General features: G+C 33.1%; 1 protein-coding gene across 1 annotated transcript; it reads right to left on the bottom strand.

The window, feature by feature from the left end:
* Positions 1 to 10,234: 10,234 nt before the first annotated feature.
* Positions 10,235 to 12,008, bottom strand: LOC145165187 (zinc finger A20 and AN1 domain-containing stress-associated protein 7-like). The gene is made up of 2 exons (XM_079083871.1): positions 11,705 to 12,008; positions 10,235 to 11,000 (listed from the first exon to the last, which is right to left on the bottom strand). The coding sequence occupies exon 2, from the start codon at positions 10,985 to 10,987 to the stop codon at positions 10,493 to 10,495; it is 495 nt and encodes a 164-aa protein (XP_078939997.1). The 5' UTR covers positions 10,988 to 11,000; positions 11,705 to 12,008; the 3' UTR covers positions 10,235 to 10,492.
* Positions 12,009 to 14,057: the final 2,049 nt, after the last annotated feature.

Below are 14,057 nucleotides of genomic sequence, written 5' to 3' on the forward strand. Positions count from 1 at the left end.
GACTGAATGTGTACAGTTTAACAAGTTGAATGCGTAAGTATGAACGAAAAAAAACTTAGTGATCAAATGTGTACAAATTGAAAAATGTATTACCCTTTTAAGTCATTATCCCTCAAAATAACCAATAACTTTTTTTTCTTTTTGTTATATATGAATATATATATATATATATATATATATATATATATATATATATATATATATATATATATATATATATATAGGGTGAGGTTCAATAGAGAACCATAATTAACCAAGGAACCAATCTTTTTTTCAACTTTTAGAACTTATTTTTTATTAAAAAAAAACTAAAAATACAGAAATTCATAATTTTTTATCATTTTTCCAATTATATCAAATTCAATTTTTTTTACGTCAAATTCACAATGTGAATCTTTGAAAATTCACAATGTGAATCCGGATTCACACGGTGAATCCGAAAAATATTTTTCACATTCACAATGTTAATATATGAATTTAGATATTTTTAGATTTTTTTTTCGATAAAGAATAAGCTCTAGAAATTGAAAAAAAGATTTGGTTCCTTGAAGAACCAATAATTATGGTTCTCTATTGAACTTTTCCCTATATATATATATATATATATATATATATATATATATATATATATATATATATATATATATATATATATATATATATATATATATATATATATATATATAATCAGAGCCAAGAAAAGTTTTTGGGGTGGTTATGCATGATATATTTATTTCAAATTTATTTAATTTGGGTTTAATATTCTCTAAGAAATTTATAAGTTTTAATAAGTGTGATTCAGAGACAAGACCAGTGATTGGTTGGACTAGCGAAAAACGCGCAGATAAGGACGTAAGTCGCGGTGCCGGACCACAATCATCGTCGGGACTATTCGCCTCTGTTCATCGTTATTAAAACAAGTAAGTTTTTTTATAGAATTTTAAAGCAAAATTAATTAAATATAAGTAAATTTTTAGGCATACTATCCAAAAAATATATTCCTGGTAAAAATATCGACAATGAACAAGATTATGATAATCAAATAAATTCTATTGAAGAAACCGTTAATAACATAGAACAAAGTTTGAATAATTGGACAATACCTAAAACTAATGTTAATACAATATATAGAATATGAACTTTTGACTATTTTCAAGGTTATTCTATTAAAATGACAGAACAAACTTTGTCTATTGGTCAAAACCAACAAAATTTACATTTGTTATCATCACGATCTATTCTAGAGCATAGAATGAAATATAAATTTTTACATGTCGGTTTAGTCCAAATTGCTATCAAGCCTCTATTTAGACTTGGAATAGATGCCCCTTGTTCTCCTTATTTTAAGAGACAAGAGACATAAAGATTTTCAAAATTCTATTTTAGCTATGGCTGAAACAAATATTGCTAACGGACCTATTTATTTCAATTGTTATCCAAATTTTTCTGTAGGATTATTTGATAAAAATATTTTAGATACTTTAGTATTAACTGTAGAAACAAAAAATTTAGAATTTAAAGATGATACAAAGCCTTTAGCAATAATTTATCGTGTTTGTTACAAAACTATGACAACTACATTTGAACCGAAAACACGTTTATCAAGTCCTAAAAATGAAACAATTATTTTTGAAGCAAATACTAACCATATCAAAGTTCACACACCAAAAAGATTAAAATGGTCTGACATAACTCAATCATGTAATTGTAACTTACAAAATGTTATCGATCCAAAACCACTAGACTCTTCAAAACAAATCTCGAATATTATAAAATATAATGATGGTTCAGTAGATATAAATTTTTCTTCCTTAAATATTTCATCATCCAGATTATCAACTTCTTTTATCCCAGAAACAGGCTCTTCAAAATCTTCGTTATCAAAGTCAAGATCTTTAAAACTAAAAACTGTTGACTATACTAATTCTATTCCCAAACCATTATCTCCATGATAATTTCATTTCGAGTTATTCTAACTATTAATTCTACAAGATTTGAAATTTTTGTTAAAATAGTACTCGTTTTTAATAATCAAATTAATCAAATTCATGCTTGAATTATTTAATTATGTCTAACAAAATCTTGATGAATTGTATTCCTAATAGAGATATTCTTTTAAGAATACAACAAATCCAAGAATCTATAAATAATTATGAGCAAAATCTCAAGGATTCTTACAAACCTACTAATCTAGGTACGATTTTAAACAATAATCATATTCATGATGCTAGATGGCTCATAAGAGCTAGTATTAAAATTCGTTACAAACAAATACGTTATCTAAATTATAAAAACTATTTGTTTTCTAAAAATCAGTTTTATATCATTAAACTATTCTTTCTGAAAATTATTCATTATTCTCTTTGATTTAAAATGGTATATATATATATATATATATATATATATATATATATATATATATATATATATATATATATATATATATATATATATGTTTTTTTTTTAAATTAAGAGGGTGGCAAAGATTTCCCACAGTCGAAGCTTTTGTTTGAAGGTGGTACTTTTTATGCACAAAAACATGGCATGATGATGTACATATCACATGTGTGGTAATCCTAAATGGGATTTTGGGCCACAAAGATTGAGCCCACGAAGGACCATCTTTTTCTCTTTCATTATTTATGTTGAAGAAAAGTAAAGAAAACAAAAGTAGGTTTGACAATTAAACCAAGGAATCATTGTACCATGGGAAAGTGATCATTCAAGTTCTTATGATTTATGAAACCTGGAATTTTGGATTAGATCTCGTTGGATGTTAACTTTTACTACAGTTTTTATTAATCTTTTGTAATAAGAGTCTTACTTAGTTTGCATGTATGTAAATAAGTAAATTGTAGTGATGGATTTAAATTCTCTAGACTTAATCATTTCAATTATAAAATATAGGAGTTTTACAGATGGAAAAATCAATATATTTTAAAAGGCATGAGAAATCGTAATGTCGATCAGGTCCTTTCGACTCAAAACCCAATTCTGACGATTGACCTGTAATTTTTTAATTTCTAACTTCTTATTAATTTATAAAATTAAGTCGATCAAAATAAACACCTTAAATCATATACGAACGAACGACAAAAACAGGATTACACTAATGAGAAATGATCTCAAGTCAAATTTAATACCCTTGTGATGAAGTTCATGGACAATAATTGACGATTTAGAAAAAGACAAATTATGTATTATATTTATTTTTATTTTTATATCGTCTATGAATAATGGTTTCCGTATAGTTAATTGACCATAAAGTAAAATACATACACCAGTTAATTACAGTAACAAAGTTATAATATCATAGCTTCATAAAAAACAACTTGAAATTTTCGATAGAAATATCCAAACCTAATACAAAGTTTTATAAGGCTAATCAATAAAAAAATATTGTCAAACAATCAAAGTTTTAAGTTAGATTATTATATCACTACAGTTTAATTGGAGTCTTACCAGTAATAAAAAAAAGATTAATTCTTATACTCCTTATATTATATCTACATCAACCGTCTCAGATAAATAAATAATTTTTTTAAAAAAAAAAAGAAAAAACCCAAAAGTGGTGCTATGTTAAGAAATTACATAACCAGTCTCTAATAATACAAAAAAAATAATATAAAGATTATTGTCATTGTAGCGCAAGCAAGTTATTATTTTTTTATTTTTTATTTTTATTTTTATTATTAGTAGTATTTTTTTTTTGTATTCTAAGTGTACGAATTCATATTTTTAGGGTTTAAAAGGTCCCTTTGAGAAAAATGAAAGGGTCACTCGGTGAACCCCTTCCTAATCGGTAGGTTTAAAATTTCTAACATCCTAAAAAAATTTCAACAAAATTTGAACTTTTCAAAACAACACATTTACTAATAGAAGTGTTACAAAACCATTGTTTTCAAAACATTATTTAAAATCAGAGTTTCCCAAGATCCAAACAGTCGTAAAACCAAGGATGTGTGTGGTCACGCCTTCGCTTTGTCACAGTCCTCTGAAGTACCTGAAACCATAAACTAAAAATTGTAAGCACGAAGCTTAATGAGTTCCCCCAAAGTACCAACACACAAACATATAACATATACAAATAACAGCATGTACTGGGTCCACAGCTAAAAGACTAGATTACCTTTGAGCCCACAGTATGAGTCTGGCTTGCCTATCAGGCCCACAACTCATAGTTGGCCTGCTCTAGAGCCCACAGCATAAGTCTGGATTACCCTCAGGGTCCATAGCTTATGTCTGGCTTGCTCCCTAACCCAATCAGTCATCAGACTGAAATACCCTCAAGCCCTCGGTACGAGTCTGGCATACCACCCGGTACTCAGCTCGTATCTGGAATACATCTGAGCCCTCAGTATGAGTCTGGCATGCCCTACCCGGCCTTCAGCTCATATTTGGAATGCTCCAGGGTTTGTTGGCTACAACACGAAGCAATATAACCTCAACCCAACAATATGTCAACATATAACAGATAACAAATATATACATATAATCATGCATACAGAATCACAGGTAGTCCTACAGATCTACCAGACTAGCAGATCGACAACTAGCATATAACCATGCAGATCTATTCCATACTCGACATATCACTGTATAGCAGGATATCAATCCAATGGGCCGACCTGGGTGCCTTCGACCCATAAGTACAGTGAGGAAAACTCACCTCTCGATCTGATCAATAGTTGATGAGGTCCCGACTCTGAATCTCAGCTTTAACCGCCACCTATCCAACCAAAATTCCAATTCCAAATCACCATCCAAAAGACCAATTCTCAACACCAACCAAAATACCCAAAATACCCTTGGGTCAAACAGTCAAAAGTCAAGAAGAGTCAACTCAGCTGACCTCCACGTCGTGGTATCCCTTTACCACGTCATGGCGTCGAATACGATAAAATAGTCCCAGCCACCATGTTGTGGTAACAGAGTTTTCAGCAGCTTAACCCATTCAACCAAAATTCTCAATAGAACCCTCCAAAGTGTATAGATCTCAACTTGAAGGTTCAAAACACTACATGGTTTAAGATATAATCACTCAATCGATAAGGTTACTTGTCCAAAAGCTCCAAAAGAGTCTCCAACACCAAACACATCATAAAAATCGATGCTTTCTAGACATGCATGTCCAATGCATGTCTTGAACTCTTATTGGGTCAAAATAGGGCAGAAAAGCCAAGATTCCAAGCATGGCCTCAAAACTTAAATTTAAATTAGATCCAAAGAGATAAATGCTCCAAATAGCCTGGAGATTCATAAAGTTGCAAACTTTATGAAGTTCAACCTTCCAAAGCAACAAGGCATATATAAAAGTGGACAAAATCCAAAGATCTATCAACTAACTCATCAAGATGAAGACTTTATACCTCCTTGAGATGCTTGAGGAAGATAAACTCCTGGATCTATGTTGCTTTGGACTCCCAACATGATCTTCCACCACCTTCTTCCTTCACAAGAACCAAACCCACACACTTTAAGGCTAAAAACTCACACAAGGGATCTAGGGTTTGCAAGGGACGTTTTGGAGAGATGGAGGCTGATGGGAGGGAGGCTATAAGAGGTTAAGGAGTTTAAATAGGGGCTCAACCCTTAAACTTCAGGGTTTTCTTCCAATAGCCACCACCACGTCGTGGTGGTTCATTAAACTCTTGCGGCCCAAAAGCTCATCGCCACGTCGTGGTGAGGCTTCACCACGCCGTGGCCAAAAAGAAATCATACAAAATTAAAAATAATTTTATTCCTGGAATCGAGTGTTACAAAATTAATAAGATGCCACCTCATCAATTAAGTACAATTAAGTATACACGTCCCTTCATCAATCCTCACCTCTACTGCAAATCTGGTGATTGGAGGCAACATCTAAAGATTGGTTTCATGATGGTAGCCTTGAATCGCTGGTAATGTAGTTTGGTTCTAGCTCGGGTGGTGTGGATATCCAAATTTAACCATTCGAACCCAACCCATTATAGATACAAAAAGTGATAAAAGTTCTTCAAGTACATTAGTTGATGAACAATTTTATTCCAGGTACTATGCAACCCAACTGCTCGATCAAATGCTTCAACCAAACTCATTCGTATGAGGACCAAATTAAACACATAAACTTGAGAAGGGTTCTACCAAACAGTCAAGAAATAATTAACACGATATGCAGGTTCAATTTTTGTTGAAACTTGCATGAAAAAAACTTGATCAGTTGGTGGGATGTCAAGTCCACCAAGCAAATTACACCCTTTGTTTGCAAATAAAACGTAATATACTGATAAAAAGGGGTATCGATCCTCGGGGAAATGGTTGTATTCAATTACCAATGCAATCCAAAAGAACTAGTGTAATAAAACTAACTAACTACAATTAAACTAAAAAGGGAGGGTTTTATGATTGCTTGAAAACTAAAAGACTTGAATAACTAAAAAGCTTTTAATTAAGCAAGATGGTGAGATGCTTAAATATTCGAGATAATTGGTCAACCAAGGCAATTCAGCACAATGAACATTTGTGTATTTATCATTAGGATTCAATATGAAGCTTATCATTAATCCCAAATTTGTTATAGCAATCATGAAGCATGATATGCCAAGTTTCCTCATAAGTAGTATGGAGGTTGGGGAAGCCCACAACACACCTTCTTGATCAAAATCAATGATTCAATTGAAGCAATTGAACCCAAGAAAGTTAAGTAGCCTTAAGAATGAAGGAATCCCCAATTCCTAGAGGATGTCAATGTTTACACATCCATAAAGGAGTCATGATCCATAAGCTAGAGATGATTTCTACCATCATAAAACCCTTGTTCTAAGTAAATTCAATTATTCAATGCTAAACCAAAGAAATAAACCAACAATTGCTCATTCAAGTACCAAGCTCATGATCAAAGTATTAAACAAGCATAAGAAATATGAACTAGAATCATAAACATAAGATAAATGAAAATCAAGCATGAATCCTTCAAAACCCACAAATATCCAAGGGTTTTAGCCAAAGTTGACCAAAATAAAGAGATTAGCCACTCATAGCAACAAGATAACAATCACAAAAGTGTTTTTGCATTAAGAAACTAACAATTACTAGAAAGATGAGAAGAATGTAAATCAATCTCTCAAAAATCGCCTCCAATGCCCTCCAGTGGTGGAAAATCGAAGTGTGAGTTGCAAGACCTAACCCCCAAGGTAAATGATGAGCAAAATGACCAAAATGCCCCAAAGTGTGTAGTTGCGCGGGTACCCTCGCAAGTGTTGCACGATTGAGACTCCACCTTTGCAAATGATTTTGGAATGTTATTGGCTCTTTTTCTCCACTACACCACCCCACTACTTAAGATTTCCTTGGTCTCCTCCACATCTCACATGATTCAAATTTGGCCAATCATCTTCAAGCTTCAAATGGATAGTCCAAGTCCATCTTCTTTGATCCATGACCCATCTTCATAAGTCCACCTCATCCAAGTCTTCAACATTTTAAGCCCAATACCTCTTTGAATGGATCCGCAAAGCCCAATGACGCCTCTAAAGCCCACAAAGCCCATCTCCAAGCTAATCCACAACCGCAACGAGCTCCAAAACCCTAAAAAATACCTCATACAATATAGAAAGTACCCGACACGACCCATGATAAAGAAAATATATAATATACAATGCAATACTAATAAAAAGGGCTAAAAATTATAAAACAAACTATAAAAAAGAAGATAATAAAATACACTATCATCAGTCATGTGAAGATAAGAACTGCAAGATGAAAAATTGAGAACCAAAATTTGATGAACATATAAAATGTGCAGGCTCAACAATGAGTATGTAATAGGCTAAATTAGAGGAAGGGTAAAGGATTGACAAAACACCATTGATTATGAGCTCTAGTCGATATTGAAACTGAATACCATGCAACAGGAAACGATTGTAGCAAAAGAATCGTAAAAAGGAATTGAATGATCATAACAATTGTGTAATTTGTTGATGACGTTTCATACATTGGCATGACTTGTTCCGTGTTTCAAGTTTTTCCAGTATGATATATGGACCAACACTCTTATAAATGTTCTATAGCGAAAGCACACTTTCCTTAGATTGGGTTTAAGCTTCAACGAGATGATCGAATTATGTGAAACGATACAGTTGACAACAATGTTCTGATATGGGAAATTGAAATAAAAAATGAAGATAGAATTATGCAAACCAGCAGAGCCGTGTTGAGAACCCCCGTTGAAGAATATGAATACACCGCTACCACTGTCGCTACTAGCAAAGGGTTAGCCACCGCTGCCGCCACATCCTCCAAATGAATTACTGAAAACCTGACACCTCTCATGTCGGAGAGATCACCGCCTCCCACTCCCCTAAACCTGAAAAGCATCTGGTGGTGGTACCAAACTGGTAAAGAAGTAAGTAGCTCTTTTCGGTTAAATCTCTCAAAATATGTATGTGTTGGAGTGCTTAAATAGTTAATCGATGGCTAACAACATCGATTGGGTCCAAGAAAACTTGGTGGCCAGGAAAAAGAAAAATATGGCCATGGCTAGGGAGAGAGAGAGAGAGAGAGAGAGAGAGAGAGATAGAGAGAGAGCGAGAGAGAGAGAGAGAGAGAAAGATAGACTTAGCTAGAACTCAGAGTAATACTTCTCCCATATTTGGCATTAGAAACCAGTTATACTAGGCGAGTTACTCAAATTAACAGGTAAAACTCAAGTTCATGTCCTTAAGATGCAAAAAAAATATCATAAATGACCATTTAAAACAAAATTGAGAAGTTTGTTGGGATACAGTGACAATAACCCTAACATAAATGGTTCTATGGTAGGAAATTGCATCTACAAATGACATGTGTTCCTTATTTTACTTGATACGACCACCTTCTTTTATACCGCCATTAGCATTCTCTTTCTTATTTTTTTAAAATTTTTTATGTTTTCCCCAGTTATTGTAGTTTTCGTTCGCTTTCCCCTACCGTTGGTCGAGAATCAATGAGTAATTTAAATCCACAATTAAACATTACATAATAGAAACACAATCAAAATATTACACATCAAGCTAGTGTTATACATATACACCTAGCTATCATAGGATGGTGTGACTATAAAATTACGAAAAACTATATTGGTAAATTATGTGTCTCATAAAGTTCTTTATTATTCAGATAAAATTGAGTTGTTCAGTTGGACAATTTGGATTGAATGAGATGATTTATATGTTTAGATTTTTGGATTGTTTTAGGAAAAAAAAAAACAAATTATCACTTTGAATTTCATATCGATTTTGGTTACTAAATTAAGAACCTAATAACAATGTCTTATTTATTTATTTATATATTTTATTATTTGTATGTACCCCTAAATCATTATTAAATTACTTGGTTTATTTGTTTTAAGTTCGTCCAATAAAAAACATTAATACATATTTTTTTAAACTTTGTATTAAGATCTTAATGAATTAATTAATTTCACAAGTCATTATTTTATATGAGTAATTATTTTATATGAATAAGATGATAAATAGGAACAAAAGTAAAAAAAAAATTAATTTCTCTTAAATTTATTTTAAACTATTTAAATCTAACTGTTTAAAATTGAAATCAAATTAAATTCACTGATTGATCAATCCATTGAACACTAACTCATGTTATGTGCCACTAACACTTAACTTTATATTAATTATGTGCCACTAACACTAACTCATGTATCAATGCCTAGGTCATACATTAACAACATAAAATAAAGTTAAGAGTTATGCCTAGTGGGTTCAAAGTTTAGTATTATTATCGCATAATAATAATATCCTATAAAAAATTAGCATTACATAAAATTTAGTAAAATCATAACGTCATGTTAACTTATAGCGACACATACATCAATCAATAAAAATACATAAACGGCATAACATCATTTTTACAACGTTCTTTTGACCGCGACATCAATACATTTTAATTGCAAATCAATCACACCAGCATGGTTTGCATAAGCTACACTACATAAAACAACATTGGCACCTCGTGCTATCACCAAAAAAAAAAAAAAAAAAAAAAAAAAAAAAAAAAGTGTCTGCTCTATCAACACTCAAATCGTAATTTGTAATGTTACAATTACTAATTTATTTTAGTTCCATAAGATTGCAGAAACTATTGATATTTGATATTTTTATTATTGCTTCAATGTATAAAAAGAAAAACAACTTTTAATAACCGCCAAAAAAAAAAAACCAATATATAATACATAATAAAAACATGGCGTCTCCTGCTATTACTAAAAAAACTATTGATATTTGATATTTTTATTATTGTATCAAATTATATAAAAAATAGAACTTCTAATTTCTAAAAACCACCAAGAAAACTAATCCAATAATACATTCAACTTTTATTAAGAAATCAAATCCAATAAACTTTTAAAACCCACCCCACTCCCCTCCTAACATACACCCTTGACCCCACCCCTCACCTTCAATTCAACTACCCTACCCCAACCCAAATACGAACCGGAGTTATTTTATAGCTTAGATCATATCCGGTTCACCTTATCAGCTTTAACAACCGGGTTAGCCTTAGCTATGGCGTCCCTTCCACTTCTCTTGAAATCAAATTCACAATTATGCTTCTCCGGATACCTATGGCTTCCACAAAAACTTTCCCCGCACTTACACTTGAATCCCATCACCCCGATCTTCTTCTTACAGGTCAAGCACCGGTTTGATACCTTCACCTCCTCCGCCGTTGAAGGTTGCGAGGCCGTTTCAGGTACGGATGCCGGAGATAAAGAAGAGGATGGAGACGCTGCGGACTGGGGAGGGAAGGAGACGACCTTGTTTACCAGCTTGTCCACGGCGGCTTTGGCGGAAGCTACTTGCTCGTCTTGGATTCGAAGGTCACGGAAGCATTTGGAGCAGAGGTTCATCGTCGCCGCCGTGCCGAAGAAGCCGCAGCCGTTTGCGCAGAGTGCAGGCTCGGAAGGCTGGAAGCTTGTTGCGTCGTTCATCTTGTTCGCATCAGAACCCATTTCGATCGTTTTTCTGTAGAAATCACAATTTCAGAAATTTACGATCCAATTTTTGTTTGGAACAAAGAGAATCGATTTGGTTTTACACGAAAGACGCGCAGCCGGAATTCTGATATTTATAAGCGAAGGTAAACAGATTAATTTTGGGACTTGATCAAAAATAGGAAACTAATCCGTAATTAAATATCCATACTACCCCTACTAGAAGCTAAACCGTGACACAACCACAAGGGTAATTTTGTCATTTCAAAGAACTTAAACCGTCTTTCTTGAGAAAAAAGACACATCTACCCTTTCTGTTTTGGCTAGAAACCCAGTACGTAATATTCGAACAATAAAAGCTCAAGGTCTTGATTTTCAGAAAACTTTCGGGAAGGATCCAAAATATTCTCGAATTAAACATTGAGAATCAATCAATAAAAAGAAAAGGATATTAAACATTCGCAAAGTACACGAAGGAATAATTCTCGATTGATAGTACAATTAACTATGAACAATCGTCAATCGAAGAAAATCAATCTGTTATTGAGAAGAGTATTTCTTGATTAAAACTAAAGACGATTACAAAATAATCAGATCGTTCGATAACTGCAACGATATCTATGGCACATAATTGGATTAAAAAAATACTTATTATATCAAAAGAATCGATGGATCGTTGTTGATAGCAGCAAAAATAATCCATGGCAAAAGAAGATTTTCATGAATTAGTCGTACCTGTCTCTTTATCCCTGATGATGATGACCACGGTGCGATGCTTTCTTACTCTTGCGTCTCGTGTGAAATTGGGTCTCTACAATTCTGAATCGATTGATCGATAAAAGGCGTTGAGATTCTAGAATCGTGTATAATTAAAGAAATGTGATGATGAAGATGAAGATGGTGAAAAGGAATTGGAGGAAGAAGAAAAGGAAAAAGGGTGAAATTGGGAAATATAAAAAGATGATAAGATTGTGAACCACCACCGGCAGCGACCCAAACACAAACAGCACCTGTGGTTGTGTTATGGTGTATCTGCAGCCTACCGTAATTAGCATGTGGTTTTCCTTTCATTAGCAGTTTGCTCGGTCAAAGACTCAAACATGCCGATTAACAAAACATCAAGATAATAACGTCTAGTGCTGAAAAAAACTATTTCTGATAACTTGTGTAAAAATGTATCAGATACTTTACTTTTATGTGAGTTTATATCGTTCAGTAAATAACATTTTTTTAATGAGAAGTAGTTGTATATTTATCACTAGTAAACTTATATTCTTAAAAAAAAAAGTTTTACATAGATGTAGCGTGTAAACGAGCAACAAGCTGTGTCGCAACCCCTTTTTTGATAACAAAACTAATTCTTTTAAAAACAACATTTATAGATCTTGAAGTTATAACATTAGTATGCATGACCCGTTGAACTCTATTACATTTATTTTTAGATTTTCGAAGCTCCAGAAAAATCATAATATTTTATTTTCATTTATAAAAAAACCTAAACTAAAATTTGTTTACGAAAAAACATGAATTACTGATAAAAATAACGATTTTACTTATTTTTTTCCACTTTATTATTTTCTTTAGTAACATGCATTAAAATCATATTATTTAACCATAATTTACGAATTAGTTTCAAACTAAAAGTAAGTGATGATTTTGCTATTTTCTCCCTGTAACATAAATTTTACGGTTTCATTACTAATCTGAACGCATAATCATCAATTGAACTGATGAAATGGATATGTTGGATTATATAATGTTATGTTTTACCATAAAACTTGATATCATGCTATATTGTATATTTTTTAGAATATAAAATGCATTCAACGAAGACTGCAATAATTACATAAACTAGCATCAACTTCGTTATTTTTTTTTAGGTTTATAAGAAATTTCAAATTGTTTATCTAATCTTATGTAACCCAGCATATCCATCTCATCAGCTTATTTTCCGCTCTTTTTTCTCGGAAACACACATTTTACTGGTTTCATTGCCGACCTAGATACAAAGTCATAAATGAGCCAATGAGATGTAAGCGTCAGTGACTTAACGTGGCCATTCCACCAAGTAAGGGCCCGGCCGGAGAAAGTGCGAGCTGCGAATTTGACTTTGTTCGCTTCGGGGCACGCACAGATCTCGAAGACAGATTCGGTCTTCTCGAACCACTACATCAAATCGATGACTCCCCCGCTACCATTGAACGAATCGGGTTTACCATTGGTGAAGTCCTTAAAGGAGAATTCTTTAGAACGCCCTTGGCTATCTCCTTGAGTGGAGTTATTAGTACCGCTCCCTGTCCTCCCTGTACCATCAGTGCTGATTTGGGACATAGCAGCTGCCACCGCGGCCGTGACCACAGCTTGGAACATAGCAGGGTCATATTGGGGAGGCGGCGGTGGTGGATTTGTTTGCGTTCCGCTAGTGCGTCTAGCAGACCTACGAGGCGGCATCTTTCTGTTATAGAAATTCAAAGACGAAATGAGTATAAGTCTTTTAGTAATGGTTATTAGTCGGGCGTCGGAAAACTAGGTTATAGTTTCCAAGTATAGTATTTCCAGATTTTTCGAATGTGGCAATCAATTCATAGTAGAGGTCTATATAAATAAACTTATGAATTTAGTAGAAATGACTCGAATGAAATCTTGTGATTTGTTCCATGCCTGATCCACTCCTAAGATCACCCGATGTACACAAATTGTGTGTAATTAAGGTCCAATAGGCCGTTGAATATAATGAGTCTGCCCTAAGTCCACAACCAAACAAGGAACACGACCTAAGGCGGGCTCACCATTTCTAAGCCGATCGTCTCTTAATTACACGTAATCTTGAGGTATACATTAAGTAATCTTAGAGTTACCATAAGCAAATCGTTTGTAATAACAGGTTATGAAATGTGTGGTAAACTCCCAATGAATTAAAATGCATGCCATATTTATTGATATACTCTAGTTCATAGAGTTCAGGAAAGTTTGACCTTATATTAGGTCTATATTTCGTTAATGTAAGGAAAAACTTTGACGGTGACACGACCCCTTGAATAGCGTAGTCTCTAAATTTGAAGGGTCGAATCTATGTATATGACGGGGC

The sequence above is a fragment of the Lactuca virosa genome, chromosome 3 (assembly GCF_052849685.1).
Source record: "Lactuca virosa cultivar CGN04683 chromosome 3, Lactuca_virosa_CGN04683_v6, whole genome shotgun sequence".
Taxonomy (NCBI): Eukaryota; Viridiplantae; Streptophyta; class Magnoliopsida; order Asterales; family Asteraceae; genus Lactuca; species Lactuca virosa.

What these genes read in the sequence shown, in the direction of transcription:
- LOC145165187 (XM_079083871.1), bottom strand. Translation starts at nt 10,987, where the DNA reads ATGGGTTCTGATGCGAACAAGATGAACGACGCAACAAGCTTCCAGCCT.